At 39.2% G+C, this 19,991-nt stretch overlaps 1 protein-coding gene across 1 annotated transcript in view; it reads left to right on the top strand.

Annotated features, from left to right (window-relative positions):
- The window catches only part of GDA (guanine deaminase), a 90,862-nt gene that overhangs the window by 23,401 nt on the left and 47,470 nt on the right, over positions 1 to 19,991 (top strand). The window contains exon 2 of the mRNA XM_036737822.1: positions 5,725 to 5,813. Coding sequence (XP_036593717.1) covers positions 5,725 to 5,813 — 89 coding nt within the window. The remainder of the gene's footprint in view (positions 1 to 5,724; positions 5,814 to 19,991) is intronic.

The raw sequence follows: 19,991 nt of genomic DNA, 5'->3' as shown, positions 1-19,991 counted from the left end.
GCATGGTCTGGGTGAGGAGACTTGGAATGTGGGAGGAAGAAGAAGGAACCTCAAAGAACTCAAAGGAATAGGAGGTGTTATAAGGGAAATGTATGATAAGAAAAGAAGATGGCCAACAATGTGGAGAAGGTGAGGGATGTGGCATCTAGAATGGAGTGCTAGACCTAGAGTCAGGAAGCTTAGAGGTCAGATCCTGCATCACATACTTACTAACTGTCTAACCCTGGGCTAGTCCTTAATCTCAGTATGTTTTCATTATCCCATCTGTAAAATGAGGATTATAATAAATTCCCCTACCTCTCAAGAGTTGTGAGGAGAAAATGAGATAGTATATGTAAAGTGCTTTGCAAAGCGTAACATGGTATGTACGTGTGAACTATAATGATATCAGTAACAGTGATAATAACAATAAAGTTCCATAGATGACCAACTATTTGTAGTAAGCACTGTGGGAATTGCAAAGAATCTGAAACCAAGTCCAGCTGATGGGTAGAACCACTGTACCACGTAGCTGCCCCTAATTATGACTCTACCTTCAATCAAACTGGCAAAGATAAGGAAGGGATAAGGACTAGGCACCGTACCTGTGATTTCATTGATAAAGGGAAATTCCCTCTATCAGTGCAGAAAAATAGCAGCTCTTAGCAAGTTGCTTTGGGTGCTGGGAAGTACAGCAAGTGTGTGTTATGGGTGGGACTTGGACCCGTGTCTTCCAGGCTTTGAGGCTGGTTTTCCATTCCGTTTCCTGTTGTCCTTCCGTGTCCTGTTGCCTCTTTCAGAGATAATGAAAGATGATTTAGTTCAATTGTGGTAAAACAGCCATGAAAATACACTGATTGTGAGGTTGTGGATTGGTTCAGCCTTTCAGAAAAAACAGTATGTGTAGAGTAAGAATTTTTGTTTAATAGTAACATGTTTTAACCTAGTTCTATTACTAGAAATATAAGCTGAGCTTGGGGGATGAAGAGGAGGAGGCAGGGTGAAGAAGGGCTATCTATGCAAAAATATCCTGAGCAGCCTTACTTATAATAGCAAAACACTCAAAACAAGCTAGGTGCCTCATAATTGAGGAATGGTTGGACAAATTATGGCATATCAACAAAATGAAATATTATTTTGCCATGATAAATAAAAAATGTGAGAAATTCAAAAGCATGAGAAAAAACTCACATTTAAGTGCTACTCATCGAAGAAAATGGAACCAGAAGAACAGTATGTACACTGACAATTATGTATTTAAGGACAGAAATCACATTAATTCCCCAAAATTCTAAAGAGGTTAAAGAATCAAGAAGGAAGATTTAGTTCCAGGTCATGAGCTAGACAGAATCAGTATATACATCTTTTGTTCAGGAGTTAGCTAGCAGCAAATAATTAAAAGTTTTGAGATATGTACAATTGTATATGATTTCTTGTTTTGTTCTCTTTTCTTTATATTTTGCCGGGGCAGTCTTTAGAAATTTTTAGTTTCTTTGTAATAGCAGTTGATTTACATTTGCTAAACTTGTGTGTGGGATTTTCATAACAGGTGTCAATGTCCTTTCCTCCATCCATTTCTCATTTTTAGCATCAATAGCAATAGGTCCTGTTGCAGTTACTTTAGTTGTGTGTTGTATTTCTATCTCATTTGTATTTTTCAGCTTTGTGATAATCTTGATTTTTCTCTCTTCCCATATAATCAGCTTCCTCCTCAGCATCTCCATCTGGTTGTTCCATAAACATCTCAATCTCAACTTGTCAAAACTAGAACTCAATACCTTCCCCTTAACCCTCCAAATCTACCCATCCTCCTAATTTTTCTATTTTTGATAGGGTATCACTATTCTTCCGATAACCCAGATTTACAACGTTGAAGTCAGACTCTTTACCTTTTCTTGTTTTCCATATCCAGTCATTAGCCAAGTCTTATCAATTTTACTTCCATCCCTGTCACGTCCACCTCCTTTTCTCTACTCACATTACCGCACTGCAAGGATCAAGCCCTCAACACCTCTCCGCTTATACTGCTGCATTAATCTCTAGCTTCTGTATTCTCCACTCCATTCCCCACACAGCTGCCAAATTAGAATTAATCACAAAATCACAAACATAGCTGTGACCATGTCGCTCATCTGCCCAAGAAACTTCTATGGTTCCCTATTATCTCTATAATAAAATACAAATTTCTCTGCTTAGAATTTAAAGCCCTTCTTCTCAGTGGTAGCTCCAAGCTATCTATTCAGAGTATTTATACCTTACTCCTTTTCACACACTCCATGATCTATTCAAACTGGCCCACTTAGTATTCCTTAGATATTTCCCAGTTCATTTCCTGCCTTTGCACAGACTGTTTCCAGTGCTTGGAATGTTGTCCCTCCCCACTTCTGCCTCTCTAAAACCTAGCTGTCTTCAAGGCTTAGATTAAGTGCTTTCTGTTTCCCCTACTTACTAGTGTTTGCTTTCCCTAATAGTTACATTATATTTTAAAAACTTATATTTTTGCATTTACTTATCTGTCATATGTTGTTCCACCTTAGTTGAACAAGCTTCTTGAGGGCAGGAATGATCTTTTTTGTCCCTGTATTCTCAGCACCTGGTACAAGGTAATGGTCAATGCTTACCCTTAGTATACACTTACCCTTATTAAATTACTGGATTGAATTACTCAAAACCCGTGTTTGGGTTAGACTGATAATTTCCAAGGTCCCTTTGAGCTCTAAGTCTATGATCAGTTTTGTCTTCAATCATTTGTCGTGAACTGGTGTACTCTGGCACTTCTCATTCTTGTACAGCGCTCACTAATCCTTCTGCCGTTACCTTCTTGGACTCTTCTGGCAGCTTCGTTGGGATGGATTCAACAGTGGAACTATTTCAGCAGTAGAACTATCGTTGGAGGAGTGCTCTCTACACTGTTCCATAGCAACGAGCTAGTTGCCCAGATCTTCCATCTGTGTTTCGAGGCTGTGTCTTCCAAAGATCCCGTTCATTAGCTGACAGCCATTACTCATTCATTTTTGGCATTAGGATCTCTGACATTTTCACCATTGCTCATCCCAAGTATCCTTAATTTCAGGTTTTAGAACACATGGATGTGTATGACTAAAGGAACAACTTAACTGTCTAAAGACATGCTTCATGCATCTCTGACCGAGAAGCAGCTGTGCCTCCAAGGTTAGGGCTGCATGTGGCCTGTTGTGATGTTCGCTTGCTGTCGTGGCAAGTTTCCTATACGTTACTCCTCTTTCCATACTCTGATCTAGCCAGTCTGGTCTTCTCACTGTTTTGTATGCACCCAACATCCAACCTTCTTCTTTGTACCTTTCCCTTGGCTATCTCCCATGCTTAGGATGCGTGACTTCTTCAGTTCTTGTCCTTCTTTGAGAAACGCTTCAGGCACCATCTTCTACCCAAACCTTTCCTGTTTCCCTTCCCCCCCAGCTGCCAGTCACCACTTCTTTGTATTTAACTACTCTATATATTTGTGCTTATTAACTATATGTTCAAATAAATAAATATATGCATATATTTCTATATCTATTTGTCTCCTCCATTAGAATGTAGGCTCATTGCAAGTAGGGATTATTTCATTCTTTGTTCTTGCATCCCCATGTGCAAGACCTGGTACATAGTAGGTGGTCAATAAATACTTGATTGATTGGATCAAGTAGGGAACTCCCAAAAAGAGGAAACTCATTCTACTAACGCTACTCAGTACCTTCTCTGTAACTTACGGTCTTAGGGAATTGCCTAGATCACTTGCCAGGGAGATGTCAGATACAGGATCTTCCTGGTTTAGAAGCCAGCTTTTTATTTATAGTGCCATGCTGGCTGCTTCTCCCTGTATTACTATTAGTTGTTTCCCAAATGTAATAATATTTTTCTGATGGCAGAAAATCCATGAAGAAGAGGCCACTTGCCCTTCCGTATCAAATCCTGCCTCAGATAGAGATTAGCTGAGTGATCCTAGGCAAGAAACCTTTCTGAGCCTCATCTGTAAAATGGACATGATAGTTCTTCTAAGAGTTCTTACGAGGACGAAATGTGATGATGAATCTTTGCGATCCTTAAAACATTCTGTAGATGTGAACCAATATTGTTAGGCCTCACCAAAACCCTGCCTTCCAGAACCTCTGGACCACAGACGCATTGTGTATGATTGCCTCTGCTAACACTGTTTTTTCTCCCTACCTCTACAAATTCAAATCCCAGCCACCTTCCAAGGTATGCCTCCTCCAGGCATCTTTCCCTGACTACTTTAACCCATAGTGATCTCTCTGTTCTGAACTCCAATAAGTTCGTACTGTTGAGTGGTACTTATTATCTGCTGCTTTGTATTGTTCACGTGTGTGTGTGTGTGTGTGTGTGTGTGTGTGTGTGTTTTACCTCTCTAACAACATTGTAAATTCCTTTAGGGCAAGGGCCGTGTATTCTAGTTTGTATCTTCCAAATTATAAAGCCAACACAAGGACTTACATAATAGATTTAGAACTGGGAGAGACCCCAGAGGTTGTATAGTCCAACCTTTCTTTTTTACAGATGAGGAAACTGAGGCCCAGTGAGAATATATGATTTGTCCAAAGTCACAAAGATTGTATAAATCAGAGCTGGGATTTGAACCCAGGACCTTTGGCTTCTAACTCAGGCCTCCTTCCACTGCATGGTGTTGTTTCAATAAATATTTGTTTAATGTTTGATTGGTCTTTCCTAAAGAATACTTGAAGTGTGATGTTCAGGTATTATTTAATGGCTAACGGTCCAGTTAGGAAGCCAGAGATAGAACCATCAGAAATATAATTATCTATAGTTACCGCCTTAGTTCAGGCCCTCGTTTTGTTTAGTCGTGTCCAGCTCTCCTTGAGCACGGTTGATGTTTTCTTGGCAAAGACACTGGAGTGGTTTGCCATTTCCTTCTCCAGATCATTTTACAGATGAGGAAACTGAGGCAAACCTTGCCCACGGTCACATAGCTAGTGAGTGTCTGAGGTCAGTTTTGAACTTAGAAAGTTGAATCTTCCTGACTCTAGGCCTGGCAGTCTATCCATTGTATCATCTGTGTGTGAATGTATGTATCAACTTTATTTTTGTATATTCACATTTACTTACTGTCTCCATTAGAAAGTAAATTCATTGTGAGTGGAGAATATTTCAATTTTTTGTTTATTAGTCCCCCCAGCGCAGTGCCTGATGCACAAATAACTGAATAAATGTTTACCAATGGATTGACTCTTCCCAGAACCTCCATTTAAGTCAGGTATCCAGGCCAGCCATGTCTCATGTCTTTCCTGGTTCCTGGCCACCCTTGGGACTCCCTCTGTCGTGCCAGGCTGTTGCAATGCCTTTGTGCCTGCTCATCCCTTCCCCCTCCCACTTTTCATCTTCTTTTATATGTTATCTTGCCCTCTAGAGTGTTAACTCCTGGGGGACAGGGACTGGTTTGGTTTTTTTGTACTCATGTTTGTATTCCCAGCATTTAGCATAGTGCCTGGAACACAGTAAGTGCTTAATATATACTTGCCGACTGATTGAAATAAGTTTTTATTTATTTAAAAAAATCTGCCTAGACAGTTGTCACTAGCTTATTAATTTAGTTCCACTGAACTAAATTCTAATTTCAAAAGACATATATTAAATAGCAAATATATATAATGTATGTACATTTTAATATTACACACACACACACACACACGCACGCACATGTATATGTGTATTAACTTCGTGACTCTTTTTTTGTTTCTTCCCTTAAAGATAGTGTTTTTGGAACACTCTTCACAGCAAGAAAAACTGGCAACAGAATGGGGCTTCACACCAGTTGACGTGAGAGAACTCAGCATTCAGTAAGTCCTTCTTTTACAAAAACCTAGAGCAATTAAACTTGCTAACCACAAATTTTCAAGTACCAGAAAACATTGGTTTTTTTTTTAAATTGGATTTATTCGTACTCCCTCTGTAGGTTTCTAATCCTTTTCCTCCTATTGGCCTAATAGGCCACTATTCCAAAAGCTACCCCCCATTCCAAAGCTCCTGTGGAGGATTCGCTGCCTGGGGTTTAGGTCTTCTGGCCCGGCTTCTCATATTCTACCAGGAACCAGGGAAGATTGAGAAGAGGAATATGGTCCTATGGGGAGATGGGAGGGAATGAGACATTTTCATCTAGGAAGGCTAAGACAAGGAATGGAAAAGTTGATGAGAGACCCCCAGAGGAATGATGTTTTTCTGGGTTTGTGTCCTCTTCCTTCAGACCCTTTTCTGAACTGTCAAAAACAGAAGCACAAGAGAGTTTTTGGATGTGGGGATAATTTGGATTTTTCTTTAATAGTTGCATATGGGGTGTGCCAAAAGTCTTAGTACAGCTTTAATGTTTAAACTGCACTAAGACTTTTTGGGATATGTTCTATTCTGCCCTCCCCCCCCCCCCCGCATATTCCAGTGACTTTAAAAGAGAGTGTTTAGCTTTCAAAGGTATCCACATACCAAGAGGGAGCTTAAAGATTGCAAAGAGTCTTTTTAGTTTAGAATTGGCATAGAGAATGGCTTATAAACAGTACTTTTTTGATTTGATGCCATTAATTGGAGTTGGATTATAGGAAATCCTCCCTTAGGACACAGAAACGTTTTTGAGAAAATATGGTAGAAGAGAATATGGAGTCAAATGATAAAAATATTTGAGAATTAGTGGTCTACAGCATGAAATATTGAGGCCTTTTCATGAATAGTATTGAATATTTCTTTATTGATCAGAACGTTTTAGTAGTGGTGATGATTTTTATATTTTGTTTTCAGAAGTGGTTTTTTTATGGTTGGCCCACAATCTCCCTGAATAAACAAATTGTTCTATTTTTATAGAAACTGGAAAAAAATAGCTACTTCATCTTGTTCCTAAAGAAGTATGTTTCTCAGGGCAGTGTGAATGATGCCCATCATTTTCCTTCCAGGAATTCTTTCAAAAAAGTTCATAGTTATGTGGAAGAAATATTATTATTCTTAAGGCCTTGATTTGGCAAAGTCTAGAAAAAAAGATAATCCTTGGAAAATCACGTTAGACTGTCTGCCACCTCTCAGTACAATTTGACTAGGACCTGAAAGAAATTCAGCAGTAGGTGTAAAATTAATTTTTTTCTTTTGTAATAGGGGGCCAGGGATAATAATGATAATAGCTAACATTTATATAGTTTGCAAAGCATTATATAGATGTATGTCTGTACACGCATGTATATATTTAGGTAATTTTATGTAATTATGTAATTTATGCAAATTTATGTAAATTTATCTCATTTGATTCTCACAACCGCTTTGTGAGGTAGGTGCTATTACTATACTCATTTTACAGATGGAAAACTGAGGCACAGAGGCGTTGAGTCACACAACTAGTAAGTATCTCAGGCATGATTTGAATTCATGTCTTCCTGACTCCCAATCCGGCATTCTATATCCACCATGCTTTGATCAGCTCATTTCCCTTCATCCCAGTTGATGAAATTACAGAAGTTAAAGGGCAGGCCACAGAGCCAAAGAAGTGTTTAAGCCTTCAAAAGGAGGCAAAGAAGAGTCTCTATTACCTTTTTATGAGGTGTGAAAAAGTTCTTCAGCTCAAGCAACAGCCCTAGAGGGAGGCTAGCCATTGGTCCTGGTGGCCGTGCCCCTGGTAGCCCTGTAAAAAGCAAGATGTACTCTGTAGAGAGAAGAGAGCTCTGAGGAATGGGCTTGGGAGTTGAGAAGAGACCATCCCTGGTCATGAGGAGTGGAGATCTGGGACGAAACAGGCACTAAGAGCCCCGCTGAGCATCCTGCCCAGAGGAGGTGCCTGTGTCCAAGGAGAGAAGCATGACCACAAGAAAGGAAAGGATGTTGGGGCCCCGAATGCCACATGTGTGTGCACGCTTCCCTACTAGAGTACTTTTAAGTGTGCACCAACTCTTCCTACTGATACTGAATATGGGTGTGGGAGAATAAATCCCAGATTGTTTTATTGACTTTTTTTTTTGCATCTTTTACTGTCCACTAACTCCTTGCTCAAATAGAAGGAATGAAAAGTCAACCCATTGTTCATGTCTACCACACACACACACACACACACACACACACACACATATACACATACATGTATATATACACATATAGTATATTTACACGCATATATATATGTATGTATATCTGCTTTTGTACCTTTAGAAAGGTAGTGTGATATAGTGCAGAAATATCAAATTTGTGGCCTGCAGCATCCAGTCCACAAAACTCCTGACTCTGGCTAGGACCAGATTAAATTGTAATTCGGAAATATTTAACAAAATAAATGAAAATACAGTAAAACATAGATAATGTTAATTTGTGATTTTCTAAGTCAACATGTAGGGATTGGTTTCTATTTGTGTTCAGCACCACTGGTCTCATGGACAGAAAGCTGGCCTTGAAGCTAGAAAAACCTGTGTTCAGGTCTTGCTTCTGACACATACTGGCTATGTGACTCTTTGGCAAATCATTTAACCTCTTAATGCTAAGTCTCTAAGTTGTTCCAAACTACATTGGTAGAAGGAGTTTGCTCAAATTCCTTGTTATCAGTGAAATCACAGTTCTAGTCTCTGTCCCTATTCCTCAACTTTGCTAAAAAGCTTGGATATTTCAATATACAAAGAAAAAAAAGAGTATTTGTTACCATGAATTTCTCTTTGTTTTTAATAAGTTTAACAAGGTAGTAACAAAATTGCCCTATTTGTGTTCCTTTCTGAACTCCTTTTTTTTCTTCTGTATTTTCTTCCACAGTTTTCTGAAGTCATGATAAGTTACTACTTTGATTAGAGTTCAGAAATCTCCCAGAGTTGTTTTCTTTTACATTACTGTAATTGTTGTGTGAATTGTATCCCTGGTTCTACTCATTTCATTTTTCATCAGATCATACAAGTCTTCCCATGGTTCTCAGAATTTTTCATCTTTGTCATTTCTTAGGTTGTAATAATATTCATTTACATTCCTATACCATAATTTGTTCAGTCATTCTCCAATTAATGAACACCCACTTCTTTGCTACCTCAGAAAGTGCTGTATAAATTTTTTTGTACGTATGGGTCCTTTCCCTCTATCTTTGACCCTTTTATACAGGGCATCCCTAAATTCTGGGCACATAGGCAAAAATGCATATTTTGAAATATTTGGAATATTAGCAGACCTTAGCCTCCTTGACTTCATTTTCTGGGGTATGCTAAAGGAGAAGGCGTACTCAGTGAAAATCACCTATGCGACACACTTGATTGAATGCATAAAGAGTGAATGTGCTAAAATTGATGGCAATGTGCAGTTACTGCATAGAGTTCACGTGAATCTTGCAAAGTGCATCAACCTTTGCATCACAAATGATGGAAATCGTATTGAAGATGGTATTTGTTAATATTCCAATTAAATAAAATGTTGTTGAAAATTTCATTCATTTCATTTCTGGAAAATATGCATTTTTGCCTATGTGTCCAGAATTTAGGGATGCCCTGTAGTATATGCCTTCAAAGACTACAGACATCTGTGGATGTGTGCAGACAGAAGGGAAGCCATTGAAGATGCTAAGAGATCAAAGCATAAATTTAGAGTCCTTGAGGGGGATAGAAATGATGGGTTGTATCCCCAAACAGTATTACAAATGGTGACAGCAAATAGGTTAGCAAATAGAAAATGCAGTTAAAATGCTTATTAGTATGGACTTTTTTTTACCCAAAGCAGTGACAATTCAGGGTGCCTATGCTTGCTTGATACCTTCAGGAATTACTTGAAATTTTATCCACATTCTCTCTTGTGGCACACTTAATCATGTTCAGTCTGTGCCCACTCCCTAAGGGAAGAGATTATGTCATCTTTTAGCTTTAAATTTCTAGCACCTAGCTCAATGCCTGATACTTACAGCGTGAGAAATTCATGATTTTCTCAGGAGTGACTTGCAGCCTCCTTCATGTTCTCCCTTATTTTGAATAGGTCTTTAATCCCCTTATTCACTTTCTGAGAGCAGAGAAGGGGTCGTTTTTCATATTTGAATTTCCAGTACCTGGCATAGTGCCTAGTGTTGAGTGGAAGCTTAATAAATGGAATGCTGAATTGGCGCTCACAGGACCCAGGTTCAAATTCCAGTGTTGCCACTGGCTTGTAAGTCACAACCCTGGACTACAGGTTGTCCATCAGTTAGATGAGGGGGTTGGACTCGATGACAGCTTCTAAGTCCCTTCCAACTTTAGAGCTCTGATTTTACAAAAGGAGGATTGTGTTGAAAACTCAGCTACTTAAAAGCCAAGCCGCAAACAGCAGAGATGAGATGAGAAGGGAAAGGCCTTCACTACTCACTCTTCTCTTCTACCATCATACAGTGCCCTTAGCATTTCCCCCTGCTTTTCAGTACAGCTGCCACCTGTCCCCATCTTCTTATCATTCTACTCCACACATGAGACACAGCCTGATAAAAACCTTCAACCTGATACAGCCCCAAAACACTGCAGTTGCTTCACTTCTCACAGGCAAACACTGAAAACTCCAAATACACACCTGCCCCAGTAGTCTTTTGTATACTGTAATCTACATAGAAAAGACATATATTCTGCATGTTGCCATCCCACCTTATACCACAAGCCCAATTCTTGGGATATTAGACAAAGTCTTTCCAATTGGACTACCTTTATTTAAACCAGTCAACAAATATTTATTAAACACCTACTATGTGCCAGGTACTGGGGATACGAGTACCAAGAATAAAGCCTTCCCTGCTCAGAGAAATCTTATAATCTAATGGGGGAGACAAGTACATGTAGTAACACACACACGTGTGTATGTTTGTGTGTATACATGTACGTACATAAAGCATAAAGTTAATAAATATGAACCTACAAAGTCAACAGAGTGCTATCTATTCAGCTTCATATTACTAAGCATTTTGACTGTGCTTTCTATTTGCTAACCTATCTGCTGTCTTGTAATAGGTGCCATTTGCAATACTGTTGGGGATACACCCCGTCATGTCTGTTCCCCTCAATGACATTGCTCTCTCAATTATGCTTTGATATTGAACTTCTTCACTGGCTCCCCTTGTGTTTGCACACATCCACAGGTATTGGAAGTCTTTGTGAAAAGAAAAGTGCCTTCACTTGACCCTGCTCTTCCTATAATAGCTATCCAATGCCTCTTCTTCTTTTCATTGGAAAGCCTACTGAGTATATCTGTTTGACGCCTTTACAACCTCACCACCCACTTGCTCCTTATTGAATGAATGAAAAGAGCATTTATTTAGTTATGTATTATGTGCAAATCATAGGGATAAGTGCTGGGGGTACAGATTGAAAAGCAAGACAAGTCCCTGCTCTCATCCTGACAGGGGGAAGACAGTACATCCATATGGGAGATTTCAACCTCAGGTCAGCTGGAAAAGCCCTATGGTCCTTAGTCTGTATCAGCAAAGAGGATGGTGATGAGTCATGTTCCTTGATGTTATTTCCACTGAAAAAAACCATATGTGTTTCTGACATGGAACCATTTGATAGTGCCAAGGACGTTAGTGATGAGGACTTTCTTTTCCAGATTTTCAATAGCTGTGGTTTCTGAGGAGGCAGGAGATACATAGCACTTGCAGAAGCAGTTGCCGGGTCAAACCCCCACAACTGTGGCTTCCCTGGACTACGGCTGCAGGGGCTGGGCCCTATAGCTGCACTTCACCAAAACTACTTTCCCCAGAAATCACCAACCATCTCCTAATGCTTGAATTCGGTTGCTTTTTCTCAGCCTTTGTGCCAAAGTCAATACTGTTAAGCAGCTCCCCGCTTGTTGAAAGTCTCCCCTCTCAGAGGCCATCATCCTATTATATTTCCTCATTTTCTGACTGCTCCTCTTCCATCTTCATTGACTCTTGTGCTACTGCCACCTAACTAGGGCTTCAAGAATCACCTGTGTCAGTCAGTGGTACTTGACTCTTCATCTCATTGCCTGCCTTCTTTCCTGAGCTCCACTTCTACATTTTCACCTCCCTATCTCAGATGTCACACCATGTCTTAAACTTAGCTATTTCTCTTCTAAATCATCTTCACCACCTAGCTCAATTATCATTCTTCCAGTCACTTAGGCTTTAAAAAGTTTTTTCTTTGACCCACTCCCCTCCCCCCAATACCCTTCGTCCTTGGCCAGTACAATAAAATTCCAAGATTCTTTTTTAGCAGGTTGAAGGTATTTATTAGGCCTTATCTCATTGGTGGAACAGAGTGAAAATGAGATGGAGAAAAGTCCTTTCTTTCCAAGAGATATTTTCTAAATATCTCCAGTATCTGTCCTTCTCTTCCTTTCCTACTGAGTTAACATCCTAATTCGTGCCTATATCTATTCATATCTAGATTTATGTAACTGTTTTCTAGTGGTTCCTTTCCAACTTACAGACTCTCCTTTCTTCAATTCATCCTTCACAGTCCTGCCAGATTAATCTTTCTGAAACATCATTCCTATCATATTGTACCCCTGTTCAAAAGCTTTCAAAGGCTTTCCGTTGTCAGCATGATAAAGACCGGCATTTAAGACCCTAGATATTCAGAACCTATTACTTTTCATCTTTATTCAGAGGAATGCAAGTAAGTACCTTTTCAGTGTTATACAGAAAAATTCAAGTATTTTTGACTCTTAGTACTGTTCTTGGTACCATCTATTACTTCCTTTTTGAGACATTTACAGATAAACACAGACTTTGAATCTCGAGTTTTTTGGTTGAATTATCAACTATGTCATATTTCTGTCATTCATGGCAGGGTGTATTTTAAAAGAAAATTATTGTGCTAGAGTTTCACAACTGCCAACCCCCATATTTCGCTTTCCTTCAAATAGTACATATTTGAATTAACAAATATTTTTCAGTCTTTTTTCTTTTGTTAAGGTGCAGCTCAAGTAACTTATTTTATTCCATTAGAATGTCTGGGAACATGTGACTGCATACTCACATTTAAACAGATCTGTTTGGAGAAGTTTAGGGTTAGTATTAGATTAAAAGTGAATTGCCATAATGATGTGGGAAAGCTTTTTGTGTCTGCATTAAGGCTGTCGAGTCATATTCAAGCCAATAATTATTTATTAAATTCCTTTGTGCATTCCACAGAAGTCCTATTCCAGTGTCTCATGATGGTATGGAGGGGACCCTGAGTTTTCAAAGGTGATGCTGGTAGAGCACAAGCTTTGGCAGGTTCTGCCATGTGCTATAGAAAGGCTTTGAGTATAGGGCTAGAAACAGATCATATGTGCTTTCTGGGGATCAGCCTTGATCAAGGATAGAAAGATTCATAACAAATAGACAGGCTTCTTGGTAGTGAATTTTTCCCCCAGCTTTGGAAACCCATGAAACAAGGACAAATACAAAACAGCCCTCAGTCTTATGTAGCCACCTTCTGTTTCCACAGTCATGGTGGCAGACTGGTTGAAAAGGGGAGCAGAAGGTGCTAAATAGCATCACTTTATAGACTAGCTATAAACATGAACTTCACTGTTTGTACTCTAAATCTGAGATCCTTGGATAATGACCAACAAGTTATCTGACTGCTCAAGGAACTGAATCATAGCAGTATTGACATTCTCACTAAAAGAATGACAGTGACTGGACCTGTGATTGATATTATTAATGTAACTGCTCTTCCAACTTCCAGAGTTTGCTCTCTCCAATCCATCCTGTACAGTCCTTTCAGATTAGTCTTTCTGGTCCCAAGTGAAGAAGTTTCTTTTATATTCAATGCAAGTCGGCACTTCTTCTGAAACTTAGAGTCTCAGAGAGTTACCCAGAGCACTGAGAAGTGATTTCCCCAGGGACACACAGCTAGTATGTATCAGAGATGAGATTGAACCCAGTTCTTTCTGACTCCATGTCTGACCTCCTGTCAGAAACCAGAAGACATAAGGAGGTTGACGTTAAGTGGAAGGATGAGTCACAAGTTTTCCTTAGAGAGGCAAATAAATGAGCTATCAGTGTTGCTTCTATTGTATGTCCAAAGGCAAAAAGGAACATAATTTCCTAGAATACTTAGTCATCTTGCATGTGTTTACAGTGAGAATGAACAAAAAGATCAACATGAAGAGAAATGCAACTTATGTAATCTTCTAAATATAGATTAAGTATGTTAATTATGCAATCAGTTACAGAAAATGAAGAAGTAGAGAAATTCTAAAAGGGCTTAGTGTAAGACCCTCCAAATTAAGTCAACATATACTTTGATACTTGGTCACTTCATTTGAAATGTGAGCATAGTGTTGATGGATAAAAGAGATGTTGGAAAATAGGTTAAAAACCAAGAAATAAGAGGCCAAAGGCTTGTAAACTTCAAAGAAGCCACTAGCTTATATATTATTAATATTTTCTTCAAGAAGAATGGCAGGCCCTTGGGGCATCCATATAAGTTTACAAAAATGAAAATGACCAAATCTTAATGGACAGGAAATAACTGGTTAAAAATAAAGGAGTACTTTCTGAATTATATGTCTCTTAACTCATGGCATCAACATATTAGAGTTGCGATCGAAATCAACAGCAAATTTTAAAAAAGAATAAAAATGAGAAGATGTGGCATACAATCAAAACAATTCAAACCTGGCCTATTTAAGCAAGTTGTTGTTGCTAAAAACGTGGGAAATGGCTGAAGGAACAGACATCCATGTGGATTATTACCATTTTTACAGAAATTTAACTGAAGTAAAGCAGTGGGAACAACAAGAATGTCAAGAAAACCTAGACATCATCTCAGCCAACAAACACTTCATCTCATTGCCAAGAAGATAGATATGGCAGCCAAGTGCAACACCAACTTAGACTACATACTTATTTGTAAAATTTTACAAAGATGAATTGTGGAAAATTATGAAAAGTATCACCTCACAAAACAGTAAAAACAGCAAAGGGGAAGGTGAGTGTACAGAAAGCTTGATGTAAGGCCCAATTAAGCCATATCCTCTTGAGATCGTTTAAGAATGAAACCCAAAGGAAGCCATAAAATTTAAAAGGCAAAACATTGAAAATATCTGTAACTATTTCAATAACAAATTCTCTTATCCTTCACTGACAGTAGAGCTACCATACCACATTTGGATTCTGTCATTATGGCCCCTGATATGCTGTGTGGAGAAGCAGAACTCACAGAAAACAAGGCAAAGATAGAAAGAGCAGCTGGACCCAACCATGGATATAGACCTCTTTTGGAAGCAACATAATTGGGGTGGGGTGGGGTGGCACTTAGGGAAATAATTCTCAGCTTCTCTGAAAGAAGGAAAGAGAGGAAAAGATAAAAAAAATCATAAACTTTTTTTTTTAAAAAAATGTTTGAGAGAATAATATCAAGAGCTATTGACTTAGGGGCAGAGCCAAGATAGCAGAGTAAAAGCAGGGACTTGCTTGAGCTCTCCCCCAAATCCCTTCAAAAACCTGTAAAAATGACTTTGAACAAATTCTAGAGCAGCAGAACCCACCAAATGACAGAGTGAAACAAATTTCCAGCCCAATTCAACCTGGAAGGTTGGCAGGAAAGGTCTGTTGCACCAGTTTGACAGAAGAATACAGTCCAGAATGAGCCACATGGGCACCTCAGCAAACCTGGAGCTGGCCTCAGGGCACAAATCACCGGCAGCTGTGGTGGTTTCCAGACTTCTCAGCCCGCAAACGCCAAAGATAGTTTAGAAGGTCAGTAGGAAAGGTCTGTTAGACCTGGGTGAGAGAAGAGCATAGTCTGGCCCCAGCTCTAGGGTGGCGGCAGAGGTAGTGGCAGCAGCAGCCACTCCTGGAGCTCTCAGCCCACAGACAGTGGGGAGAATCGAGTGGCTGATCAGAGGAGGCTTTCAGGGATCTATTTGCTGACTCTGAGGCAGGATTCTCTTGCTTTGATCTGGGGTTGCAGTCCTGGGTGGTGGTCCTGGGGAGAGGAGGAACTCTGACATGGTGAAGTTTGTGGCAGCCATAGAGAGGGAATCCTCCTCACAGTTCCAACGCAGGAAAGAGTGCCTGTGGTCATGCATAGACTAGGAGAAGAGTAAATACTTCTCCTTTGATCATATCACCTTGGAGGAACTGAAAATTTAAAGGTCCCTAGAAATATCTCTGAAAATGACTGCATAAAACCCCTAAAGCTTGGGACAGTACACTTTCCACATTGGAATCAGAGTCCTGCCTTAACAAGGAGCTAAAAAAGTCAAGTAATTGGCTGGGAAAATGAGCAAACCGCAGGAAAAAAATCAGACTATAGAATCTTACTTTGATAACAAAGAAGACCAATACATACAACCAGAAGAAGGCAGCAAAGTCAAGGCTCCTACATCAAAAGTCTGCAAGAAAAATGTGAATTGGTCTCAGGCCATGAAAGAGTTCATAAAGGATTTTGAAAATCAAGTAAGAGAAGTAGAAGAAAAATTGGGAAGAGAAATGAGAGTGATGCAAAAAAATCATGAAAAATGAGTCAACAGCTTGGTAAAGGAGATACAAAAAAAATTACTGAAGAAGATAACACCTTGAAAAATAGACTAACCCAAATAGCAAAAGAGGTCCAAGAAGCCAGTGAGAAGAAGAATGCCTTAAAAAGCAGAATTGGGCAAATGGAAAAAGAGGTCCAAAATCTCGTTGAAGAAAACAATTCCTTAAAAAATTAGAATGGAGCAAATGGAAGCTAATGACTTTATGAGAAATCAAGAAATTATAAAATAAAAACAAAAGAATGAAAAAATGGAAGACAATGTGAAATATATCATTGGAAAAGCCAGTGACCTGGAAAATAGATCCAGGAGAGATAATTTAAAAATTATTGGACTACCCGAAAGCCATAATCAAAGAAGAGCCGAGATGTCATCTTTCAAGCGATTATCAAGGAAAACTGCCCTGATGTTCTAGAACCAGAGGAGAAAATGGAAATTGAGGGATTCCACCAATTACCTCCTGAAAGAGATCCCAAACATAAAAGTCCTAGGAATATTGTAGCCAAATGCCAGAGTACCCAGGTCAAGGAGAAAACTTTACAAGCAGCCAGAAAGAAACAATTTGATTTTTGTGGAAACACAATCAGGATAATACAAGATTTAGCAGCTTCTACACTAAGGGATTGGAGGCTTGGAATATGATATTCCGGAGATTAAAGGAGGTAGGATTAAAACCAAGAATCACCTGTCCAGCAAAACTGAGTATAATACTTCAGGGGAAAAACTGGACATTCATTGAAATAGAGATCTTTCAAGCATTCTTGATGAAAAGACCAGAGCTGAATAGAAAATTTGCAAGAGAAGCATGAAAAGGTAAACAGGAAAGAGAAATCATAAGGGACTTATTAAAGTTGAACTGTTTACATTCCTGCATTTAAAGATGATATCTGTAATTCATGAGACCTTTTTCAGTATTAGGGTAGTTGGAGGGGATAGATAGATAGAGGGCACAGGGTGAGTTGAATATGAAGGGATAATATCCAAAAAATAAAATAAAGGGGTGAGAGAGGAATGTACTGGGAGAAGGAGAAAGGGAGAGGTAGAATGGGGTAAAACATCTCACATAAAAGAGGCAAGAAAAAGCTTTTATAATGGAGGAGAAGAGGAGAGAGGTGAAAGGGAATGAGTGAACCTTACTCTCATTGGATTTGGTTATGGAGGGAATAACATACGCACTCAATTGGGTGTGAAAATCTATCTTACCCTACAGGAAAGTAGGGGGGAAGGGTGCGGTGATAAAAGGGAGGGCAAATGGGAGGAGGGGGTAACCAGAAGCAAACACTTTTGAGGAAGTACAGGGTCAAAGGAGAGAATAGAATAAAATGGGGGGGTGGGATAGGATGGAGGGAAATATAGTCTTTCACAAACGTGACTGTTATGGAAGTGTTTTCCATGACTACACATGTATAACCTATATTCAGTTGCTTGCCTTCTCAATGAGGGTGGGTGGGGAGGGAAGAAGGGAGAGAATTTGGAACTCCTAGATTTCAAAATGAATGTTAAAAACTGTTTTTACATGCAGCTGGAAAATAAGATATGCAAGCAATGGGGTATAGAAATCTATCTTGCCCTACAGGAAAATACAAGGGGAAGGGGATAAGATAAGGGGGGAATGTGATAGAAGGGAGGGCAGATGGGGGCAAGGGGTAATCAGAATGTATACTGTTTTGGGGTAGGGGGAGGGGAGAGATGGGGACAAAATTTGGAATTCAAAAATCTTGTGGAAGTGAATGTTGAAAACTAAAAATAAATTAATTTTTTAAAAAAAGAACTATTGACTTACAAGCTTACTTTTTGATCTCTATAAAATTTTTGAGAGAATTTATATACAAATTGAGGTCATCCTTGATGAAAATATGAGAAGGAAAGAGGGAGGCTTTCTCAAAGAGTATTCTGCAACAGAGAATGTCTTTATAGTTACATAATTGCCTTCAAGGTACACTCTGTACATGATCCCAGTACGCTTACTGTTTGACTTTTAAATATTTGGTTTAGTAGGACAAAATGCTCCCTTAAAGACTCTCCTTCAATAAAATGTCTGCTGGGCTTATGTTAGTATCATCCAGCTTTCCTTTGATACACCAGTTATTTGAATTTTGATGGTCCTCTGACTATGAATATCAAATGAAATATAGAAGAGGGAGACATACTCATCCCAAATGGAAGAGAGATTTCCTGTAGATTGTGAAAATCTCCAAATACTTCCATTTGCAGGTGATGTGGTAATTTCACCAATCCCTGGAACATTGAAGAGCCTCCTAAATGAAATCCACAATCAATCAAAACAGTATATTTAAACACTCTTCTAGTTTTTTCACACTGGAAAAACCAAATGGATAAAAGAACACCTATGCCTAAATGATGCTATACATTTTGATGGGTATCCCTTAGAGCTGTCGAGTTAGGATAGACACTAGAGATAGGTGATGAACTGGACCCAGAATTGAATAGAAGAAGAATGTTACAGTTGGGGAAGTGTGAAGTGCTTTCAATGACTTCAGCCTTTTCCTCAAAAGAAAAATCTTACCTTTGTAATACCAGTACTCTTCTAATAATGCTATTTGACTTCAAAACAGGTAATATCACAAAACCATAACTGAAATGGCTGTCACTGATGTGTTTACTTTTTTCTAGTCAACCAGAGGACACACTTAATTCAAAGACATTTATAATGAAATAGGGGAGGTAGAATCTGAGCACATTCTTTTATAAATACACATACTATCAGTGGGGGAGAATGGGTGTGATAGGAGTCATGTAAGAGTGGCACATGTGGATGGATGTGTGTACTGTATATGTTACAAATTGCATACACAAAATGATGTAGAAGTATCATCAGAGAGATGATCTGAAAAGGCAGTCATGTAGCAGAAGGGAAGGATAAAACACCTCCCATGTGCTGTTTCAGTAGAAAGACCCTCAGCTTGTTGGGTGGGCCCTCCGTGGAGGATTCATGGGAGCTTGTGTTCAAGAGTCACATAAGAAGCCAAGGTGTGGATGGCTTGAGTGTATACTATTGGCAGGAGAACCTGCATCGATGAGATTATAGATCAGTTGATGGCCATAGTGCATGGCCAGGACTGTGCTCGTTGCCTTCAGGTGGTTTGTTTTGTGAAATAGAATCTCATTATTAGTCACATGTTTTCAATTCAACATGTATTTATTATGCCGCTGTGCTAGGAAGATAAAGATGAAAAATGGCACTGGCTCAGCCCCTACATGCCTTACAGTCTAGTGGAGGGGATGAGTGAAGTACATAAATAACTATCAGGGAAGTTGGAAAATGATTAATTGCACCGGAGAGGTGGGGAATGATCTGTAATGGTTCAAGAAGGAAGGAATCACTTTTGCTACCGACATCAGGAAAGTTTCAAGAAAGAAAAGAGGAGAAGACTGTCAAAAAATGGACATAGAGAGAAGAGGAGAGAAATTTTTTATGCATGAGAAGCATGGCAAAGAAGCCAGGAGGCGGGAGAGGGCAGAATGAGAATAAGGAGTCGCCAGCCCATGGTATAGTAGGGAGGCAGTTTGGTACAGTGGAAGGAGAATAGCCCAGAAGTTAGAAGCCCTGAGTTCAAATT

Source organism: Trichosurus vulpecula, chromosome 9, assembly GCF_011100635.1.
Source record: "Trichosurus vulpecula isolate mTriVul1 chromosome 9, mTriVul1.pri, whole genome shotgun sequence".
In the NCBI taxonomy this organism is placed as follows: Eukaryota; Metazoa; Chordata; class Mammalia; order Diprotodontia; family Phalangeridae; genus Trichosurus; species Trichosurus vulpecula.
This window is presented reverse-complemented; position numbering and strand designations above follow the sequence as displayed.